Consider the following 9,667-nt stretch of genomic DNA (forward strand, 5'->3'; position numbering starts at 1 on the left):
ATGTATTATTTATTATATATGTCATTAGTAACATATTTTATACAAGTAAATACTAAGAAATAAGTAAATGTTAAAATACAGAGTAAAAAAAAGTAAATATATATATATATAGGCAGACCGAAATAAGTAAATGCTAAATTTCAGAAGAAAAAAAAAGTGAAATAAGATAAATCAATAAGTATAGAAGTACCTAAATACGTCAAAATATAGCATGATTTAATATACAAGTACAGAAATAAGTGAGTGTAGAAATATACTTGTTCATGTAGGGCAGTTGTTTAGAGATTGTAAATGTTTGAGGGATTAATTACAGCAGTTTAACAGAATTTTAACACATTCTTCTTCTCTGTCTGAAAAGAAGCACAGAGCTGTGAGCAGCCTACTGCCTGCTTGTTTTTCTGCTGAAAATGTAAAATGAAATCAGTAAAATATGCTACACATTCTCCAATAAGTTCTAAGGTATCTGATGTCTAGTAAGAGGTGTGTCCATCTGTGTTAATCTCCATAAGCAATTAAGCATGTTCTCTTATCTGCAGAAGCATGTTCTCTTATCTGCTGGAAGAACAGGAAAAGAAACCCAGCTCTCAGTTTCACTTCTGTGGAAATGAGGAGCAGTGGGAGCAGCAGTGCAGAAAGCGCTCTGGTGAACAGCAGCAGCAGCAGCTGAAAGTCGTGTAGCTACAAGCATGTCTTCTTCACTGTCAGCCTACATGTACCGCAGTGTCTGTCAGCAGATGGGCAGTGTGGATTTTAAAACCCTGGATCAGATGTTAAGACAGCACTTTACAATAGCTGATGAAGTTTTGCTGGACGTTCTCAACGACTTCGACAAGTTCCTGGTTGTTAAAGGTAAAGAGAAGAGGGGAGACCTCCTGCTGAGTCCAGACTCTGAGATCATCGCTAAAACAGACCTCAGACTGTGCCAAAACCAGTCCGGTCCGTGTGTGAACTGCCACGACCTGCACCTCTGCAGGTATTACGTGTGTGGAAACTGCACGTATGGGTGAGTATAAACAGTCTCCAATTAATGAAAGGAGAAATGTAGTGTAGTCTGTTTTTAAACATATGTGCATGGTTTTAATCTGTTATATTGCCCACATATCTTTATAGTTATTAAAAATGGTTTGTGTTTAAATGTATTAAAAATAATGTCACAGACATGTCTCCATAAAGTGGGGGAAGTTGTTTTACCTGGGGTGGAGAAATCCTTTCAGGAACTAACACCACATAGGTCAAAATACCTGCAATAAGTAATATCTATCTTTGTTCCTTTTTTACTTGATAAAATGGTGCTCACTACAAAATATCTGGAACAAACAAAGACATGTGGGCCATTGAACATAGTTTATTTTTTTTAGTATCAAGTATTAAGTGTTTACTTGATCTGTCTTGCGCTCACTACACAAAGTATCTAGTGCTCACTACACAGTGTGCTCACTACACCAAGTATCTAGTACTCACTACACAGTGTGCTCACTACACCAAGTATCTGGTGCTCACTTCACAGTGCGCTCAATACACATAGTATCCAGTGCTCACTACACCTAGTATCTGGTAAGCACTACACAGTGTGCCCACGACATCTAATGTACAGTGCTTACTACACTTAGTAACCGATGCTCACTTTACACAGTATCGGGCGCTCACTACACACAGTATCTGGCGCTCACTTCACACAGTATCCGCCGCTCACTACACACAGTATCCGCCGCTCACTACACACAGTATCGGCCGCTCACTACACACAGTATCCGCCGCTCACTACACACAGTATCCGCCGCTCACTACACACAGTATCCGCCGCTCACTACACACAGTATCCGCCGCTCACTACACACAGTATCCGCCGCTCACTACACACAGTATCCGCCGCTCACTACACACAGTATCCGCCGCTCACTACACACAGTATCTGGTGTTCACTACAACCAGTGTTAGGCTTTCACCACACCCAGTACTTGGCGCACCATTTTTTGGCCGTGTTGACCATGTCACATCAGGGGCTCCATAATAACCTAATAAAAAGATTTTAAGTGTCTATTAACATAAAAAGTATGTTAAATATATATAAAGCAGTATTTAGCTCTGGTTCTGGGGATTTCTCTGCTTCAATACTCCTGACTGAAATGATCACCTTGTTAATGTACAGAGGCAGCAGGTAATACCCAGTTACACATATGAATCAAGTGTATGAGAGCAGGTATGAGAGTCCTTGGGACCATAACTGACGACTATTGTGTTAAAGGTTTGAGAGGTCCATGACTTTTAAATAGGGCTGACAAAAAGTGGGCTAAAATAATTCTAAATGTGTGCCATAGAGGAATAAAATATTTATTTATGTTTAAACTTTTGTTTAAATGTTCATTTTTTTCTTAGGGCAAAATGCCATAAAGTCCACGCCATAGATCACTCCTATAACACAGTTATTCTGAACAAAGCAGGACTTCAGTTCCTTGGGAAGACTGAACTTTTTCAGCTGTTGCTGCAAAATGACCCTTCCTTACTGCCAGAGGTGAGCCTGACTCATTTAACACGGAGTACAAAAGTTATGTAGACACAATTACTCATTTATAAATAGGCAATTTAGATGACTGCACATACATCCCCCACAGACAGACAAGCAGCTTATAATATTTTCATAGAGAAGTTTAAACTGCCAATAGAATAGAAACACTCTGGAGAAGATGAACAACACGAAACCCATCAGCACCATGCCTAATGCCTGGGCGTGGCTAAAAGGGACATGAGCTGTGGAGCAGTAGAGCAATGTTAAATAAGCAGTGGAATGAGGATGCTCCGTCCAGTACTTTTGGACACAGGTGTCAAAACTATTTACATTCATTACTCAGGTAGAAGTACAGATACTAAAGTTTAAAATACTTATGTAGAAGTTCTAAAGTACTCTTTCAAATCTACTTAAAATTATAAAAGTAACCCACCACCTCCCCAAAAAACATTTTTCTAAAATTCATTATGGCTATAATTTTATATTAAAATTTTAATGTTGCATAATTTGTGATGCACTAGGTCTGTTTTAGAGCCACATTTGCCCATTAAAAATACATGTATTTTAGTACAATGTAAATACATTAAACAAGCTTAGTTGGACATTTCGCTCGAGTTCTCACTAACAGTCTCATCTCTCTCATCTCATGTCTGCTTGTGTCCATATCATGTATTTCTTGATCTGATTTGACTCTCATGTATTTTGAGTTTAGGTTTGCTCTCATTATAATAAAGGGAATGGAGAACATGGCAGTTGTAAGTTTCCGAAGTCCTGCAAAAACCTGCACCTCTGCCAGCACTTCCTGCAGGATGACTGTAAATTTGCAGCTGCTTGTAAACGAGCTCATTCCTTTGATGCCGCCGCCATGAAAATCCTGAATGCCAGAGGACTCAGCCCCGAAAACATTCACAACGTCTGCAAGATCTACAAAAACAGGTTTCTGATCTCCTCCCACAAAGAAAGGGGACCTTTTCTAATACAGCCTGAGAAAGAAACCCCATCTGTTCCCATGGCAGGTCAGATAAACTGGAGAAAACTACAAAAAGTGTCCTTGTTATTTAATCTATGTTATTACTTCTGCTTATCTTTTACATTACCAACAGTTGTGTTTCTTTTCATTTCAGCTTCTCTATCTGTGGGACAAAGTCCAAAGCAGAGCAGCAAGTCAGTGAGTGAAATTGACTCGAATGAAATCTGCCTTTTCTTCATCCGTAAAGGATGCAGCTTTAAAGGTAAACTCATGCTTTATTTAATATTACTTAAATAGTTGCGTATCTGCTTATCCATTATTCACTCTCGCTTAGATTCTTTTCTTTATAGTGACAGTCAGTAAGATTTGGTGATTTAGAGACATCTGCTGTGAAAATGAGTAATTGCACATGTGGAGCATGTGGAAAAGTAATTTTAAAACAGAATATGAGCAAATAAAATTATCTATATAAAGAAAATAATCAATATTAAGATCTATGTGAAATTCTGTGTTTTTTAGTATATTGTTTTGTTAATTTAGTTTAATCCAGAGATACAAAAATGAAGAGAAGTATTACATCTAACAAGCCTACCAGACCACCCTGTTTTTAGAATTAACAAATGACATGGATAAATGTTCCAGGATAATACAATAAATATAATTATTTATAAATACTTCAGCTTTAAATTTAAAAGAAAAAAAAACATGCTGTTTTAAATACTTTTACAATTATTCAACATTTAGGTCCCAATCCTGAATTCCTTTAAAATATTGGTCAAACAACTCAAATACTTAAACATTATTAAGCATTCTACAAAATTATAATCTTTTAAAATGACTTTTTGAGAACTGAATTCTGAAATCACCCTCATTCACTGAACCCTGATGGTGTTCATAAGAACTAGGGATCATACTATTTACAATACAAATACAGTAATGGTTATAAAATAATAATGTTACTACATCTAAAACCGTATTAAGGTTTTTAAAAATAAATTATTATTATATAACGGTCATAAAAATGTTTTAGACAGCAGGAAGCTTTTTTGTACCTTTTTTTTTGCCTAATGACATTGTGTTTACTGTAGTTTTCTGTTACAAACATGATTAATCATGTAACCAAAAATGACTCTTCTATGGCATCATCTATCACTCAAATATCTATATCACATCACCGTTATCATTTGAAGGAGCAGTTTCTAATATTTTTCTCTTGAATTAAAAGCAGTTAGGAGGAGACAAAATATTTCTAATAAATGGTATCAGTGTCCTGGCATGACCACCCATTAACATTCTGACAATAACAGTGTTTTTTATATAAATAAACAAAATTAACAAAAATATACTATACATTTATTCTCCAGATGCTTTGTGCCATTACAAATTCTCAGCAGAGAGGCCCCTAAATTCTTAAAATTTACGGACTTTCGTGTCATTGTTGCTTTTTCTAAATTTTACTTTTCCTATTGTGTTTTTCAGACAAGTGTGTTCGTGTTCATTATCACTTGCCTTATAAATGGCAGGTTTTGGATAAGGATGGAAAGACATGGAAAGACTTGAATAATGTGGAGGAGATTGAGAAGGCCTTCTGTAACCCTGCTAATGATGCGAGGTTATTTTTTTTTTATATGTGATATTTTATATGTAGGCTCTTTAACTGTAAAATTTGAGTTGTTTTACTTTGTTATCTTATTTTCTCTTAGTCCAGGACCTCAGGCAGTAAACTTCATCTCGATGACATGTGGAAGGGCACCAGTGCGGCGTCTATCCACAGCATCTTCAATTACCAAACCTCCCAATTTTATCTTGACCACAGAGTGGCTCTGGTACTGGAAGAACGAACAAGGAATTTGGACTGAATACGGTCAAGGGGTCAGTAGCTTTTCCTTAGATTCTCCACTGAAGCTAAAGTGGCTGATTGTTAACTTGATTGTTTTGTCTGATCTCTGTAGATGGACACAAAGCATGAAACCCCTCTCACCTCTCAGTCTCTGGAGAACGTTTACCAAGCTGACCCTCAAAGTGAAGTTCCTGTCAGTTCTGAGAACCACACTTATGTTCTGTATTTGAAAGGTACTCTACAATGTTGCTGTATTATAACCACATAAATCACTTCATATTCAGATTACTGCAGTTCTCTGATTATTCAAGTAGCTCAGCATAAATTAATTTCTAAGATAGAAGTAAGGCCAAAATATCAGATCAAGCAACCCGATCAAGATAGCAGGATTTTAGCTTAGTAATAATATGTTTCAGTCCATGTACTGTAAACTTTTAACTAGGGTATTCTTTAATGCATGCATGAGTGTAGACCACACCATGGTATAGTGGGGAAAAAAGTGAGCAGAATTTTACACAGAGCCTGCAAGATAGGTGAAACGACACCGAAACTAAAGCATTTAAAAAAAAAAACTTCTAGATGATACATTTTCATATTGCTGTTCGATGTTTTAAATTTTTGTTTTTTTTACATTATGTTTACATAATGTCTTTAAAAGCAAAAATCTGATAATTGCATTCTGTTCTGGTAATCAGATTTTGAAGAGCATGTAAAGGTCCTTGTTGTATTACAAAAATTATGATTTTGTTGCTTCATTTTTTGTTGTTTAATGATAATGATATGTTTAATCTCCAGATATGTTTCAGCAAAACGTTCTGTACAAAACCAAAAGAGAGATTCGGAGAAGGCCTCGGTTTGTCTCAGGTCTCGAGGTGGAGAACAAGCTGAAAAGGTATGATCCTGAAGCCACCAGCTGCAGTTACAATTCACTGTAGAGTAGCATAGTCTACTGAGAATTACTTTATTTTCCATCATAGTAGATGGATGTGATGTTTGCCATGTAATTAAGTATGCTCAGAAAGACATAAGTACATCTGACATTCTTAGACCTACTGTGTTGTTTATTTCTCCAGAAGGATATTCATATTTGAGCTCTTCCATTGAATAATCATATATTAACAAACATTTTATTTTCACTAATAATACCTGGGGCAAATTTAACCCTGACACTTTCTGTGGCCTGTCTGTGTTTTTCACATCAGTGAAAGCTCCAGCAGCTCCTCTACAGTGGTGGTTCCTGCACACTGGGATAGAGGAGCCCTGCCTGACTTTTCCTACAAGGTAGATGGATACACATTCATACACTGTGTATTGGTCTGGTTGAAAGCCAGTGCTGTTTAAGCAAAAATATACAGTATTACAGAATGAAGGTGCCAAAATAGCAATGCATTTGATTTAGAATCCACTGCAAAAAAATAAATAGAAATGTGCTTCAAATAGTTATTTAAGTTTTCAATGAAAGAAGCACATTCGGGTCCCTGAATATATATATTTTTTCATTAAAGAAAGAGGTTTTGACCATTTAAACTTGTAAATTGGGAACAACTTTGCTGGGTTTCATTATAATAGTAATAAATCATAAGTTATAAATCTCACACATCTACCTACCAATCAATTAATCTGTTAAAGCACCTTTAATTTACAGAGCCGTTATTCTAAATGAGATGTATGAGTGTGAAGAACCTGTTGAAAGTGTAAAGAATCTTCACAAAATGCAAAGTTTCAATTTAAATCCAGTTATTTTCAGAGAACAAAAAATGTCATAAAAGTCATAAAATGTCATAAAAAATATTTAATTATTTATTAATTCATATAGGGCTTTATTAAGGACCCAAAATTATCATTATTATTATTATATGATTCCAGCTCTTTTCTAAGAACCAAAAATGTCATAAATGTCATATGTTAGTAAGGTTTATTTTAAAAGATAAACTTTTAGTGGTTGGTTTCCCAGACAGGGAAGTTTAATCTTGGACTGCAGACCATTTAGAATTTAGATTGTCTATGATAGTCTATGATTACGCTTAATCCCCTATCTGTAAAACTGACGCCCAAGTGTTTAAGTTGTCTTATTGTTGGCCTATTTATTATGTGCAATAGTGTAGTTGTTGACCGACGTTATGAAGTGTTTGATCATCTTTATGAGCTAAAGCATAATTTGAACTTTGCTTGGTAGTTGGTTCCTTTGGCCAAAACAGATGCGGAGTTCCTGATGCTAGAGAAGCTGTTTCAGCAGACTATGGCTAAATACACAATCGGCAGCATCCAGAGGAACCAGAACAGCTCCCTGTGGAGGGTCTACCAGTGGTAAGGTCAAAGTCTGCCTGTTTATGAGTATGAATGCTTATCATGGAACGTTTGTTTAATGAGGTCACTGATGTTATAAAACTTACATATGTGATAAAAAGGTCTATAGATATGACACAGAAGTCTGTTGATGTGAATTACATATTGTTATAAAGCTCTAGGCACTGTTAACTGTTTTAAATGTTCTTTTGAATAGGCAGAAAGAACAGATGAAAGAGAGGAATGGAGGGAGAAATGTGGAGGAACGCCTATTGTTCCATGGTACAGTTCAATCTCTAGTACCAGCCATCTGTGAGCAGAACTTTGACTGGAGGATCTGTGGGACTCACGGCACAGTATATGGTAAAGGTAAGAGTAGACAAGTTAACTTTCTAAGAAAACACTAAGTATACATTTTGATTTGCTTAATTTAACATCAGGAAAAACATTAAATGTAGTATACAAATGTTATGCAAGATTATATATGGTAGGCGTTTATCACTTAGAAGATTAAATAAACTAATTACATACTTTCACCAGGTTTGCTCAAAATTTAGTGGAATTTTGAAACAGCTGTTCATTTGAGGTGTATTTATTGCACATGAAATGCTTTTTTAATGTTTTATTCAGGGAGTTATTTTGCCCGAGATGCCTCCTACTCTGATGCGTATGCTCAGCCAGGAAGCAACACCAAAAAGACCATGTTTGTGGCACGGGTTCTGGTGGGCCACTACACCTTGGGCAACAGTAAAGTTGTTCGCCCACCTGCTAAAACTGCGGGCAAAGGCTATTATGACAGCTGTGTTGATGACCAAAGCAATCCCAGCATTTTTGTGATCTTTGAGAAGTACCAGATCTACCCTGAGTTCATCATTGAGTACGGTCCAGAGCAGTCCAGATGTTTGATTTCTTAAGCATAAACAGAGATGTGAGGATTGTGGTACAGCTTAGTTTAAAGACTTATTTCAGCACATTAGGTATATTTTTACTTAACACATTTATATTTAAATACATCTTATATATGTATTTTACAGAACATTAAACAAAATAGCTGCAGTCGACATGTTAATCTTAAATAAGTCTAACCTGTGTGAGGTGTTAGGTTTTTTATTTTAGCTTTATAATTTGACTATTTATGCTCAAATCTGTACTGTGATGCACTTGTGTGATAATCAAAACGTATTATCATGATTAATATTCTTCTTATTCTTCTTCTTATTATTATTATGATTATTATGATTATTATGATTATTATTTTTTAGAGAAGCACTTTTCTGACCTCAATTTTAACTCACTAATTCACAAACGTCTGGATGAAGATACTCCACAAGGGGATGCTGTTAGTACCTCAATAGCTCAATAGTACCTCAATAGCTTTAGGCACTTGACACTACGTGTCCTTGTTTTTACCATTACTAGCTGCTTAAAATTGGTACTGGCAAAATATTTTCTGTTATTTACACTATATAAACAATGCATTACAAATGTATGTATAGAAAGTATACAAGTGATATTTACTATTACAGACATTGATTTTTTTTTATGATGTTATCATCATATGTAACTATAAAAACTAATTCCTCTAATTATTTAATGGAGTGGTGTATGATGCGTTATGAATTGCTGAAAAAAAAAACAATGTGATTTACTTGTATTTGTAGAATTATGTAACCACCGAATGCATAACCTGATCACTTCTGTGAAGTACAACAGCTTTCTGAATGCCAGCTGTGACTGACACTATTCTTAAATGAAGATAAATAAATAATGAGTGAAGGAAAAACTATTAGTATGTTTTGAATCAGTGCTTAATTAAACATGTACAATGTATTCACATTCCCTTGATGAGTCTTTTTTTTCTGTTTGTTGAGAAATGTGTGGTGATTGTTCATTGTTGAACCTGATCACACTCTTGCTTTAGAAAACTAAAAGGGATTGTTCTTCCCTGGCAGCACTGTATATATTACAGCGTTTCTGTTTAAATGAACTTAACTGAACTCTATACATTGTTAGCGGCAGGTGTTGCTGAAAACAATAGGTGTCTTGGGGGATTTGTGTTTGTACA

The 9,667-nt window shown here is 35.6% G+C and overlaps 1 protein-coding gene across 1 annotated transcript; it reads left to right on the forward strand.

Moving 5' to 3' along the window:
• Nucleotides 1–611: 611 nt before the first annotated feature.
• Nucleotides 612–9,436, forward strand: LOC103045650 (protein mono-ADP-ribosyltransferase PARP12). The gene is made up of 12 exons (XM_022679593.2): nucleotides 612–1,003; nucleotides 2,377–2,512; nucleotides 3,219–3,522; nucleotides 3,631–3,738; nucleotides 4,956–5,088; nucleotides 5,180–5,348; nucleotides 5,429–5,549; nucleotides 6,112–6,208; nucleotides 6,519–6,597; nucleotides 7,493–7,623; nucleotides 7,820–7,971; nucleotides 8,233–9,436. The coding sequence occupies exons 1-12, from the start codon at nucleotides 687–689 to the stop codon at nucleotides 8,514–8,516; spliced, it is 2,031 nt and encodes a 676-aa protein (XP_022535314.2). The 5' UTR covers nucleotides 612–686; the 3' UTR covers nucleotides 8,517–9,436.
• The last annotated feature ends 231 nt before the right edge of the window (nucleotides 9,437–9,667 follow it).

This window comes from Astyanax mexicanus, chromosome 9, assembly GCF_023375975.1.
Source record: "Astyanax mexicanus isolate ESR-SI-001 chromosome 9, AstMex3_surface, whole genome shotgun sequence".
In the NCBI taxonomy this organism is placed as follows: Eukaryota; Metazoa; Chordata; class Actinopteri; order Characiformes; family Acestrorhamphidae; genus Astyanax; species Astyanax mexicanus.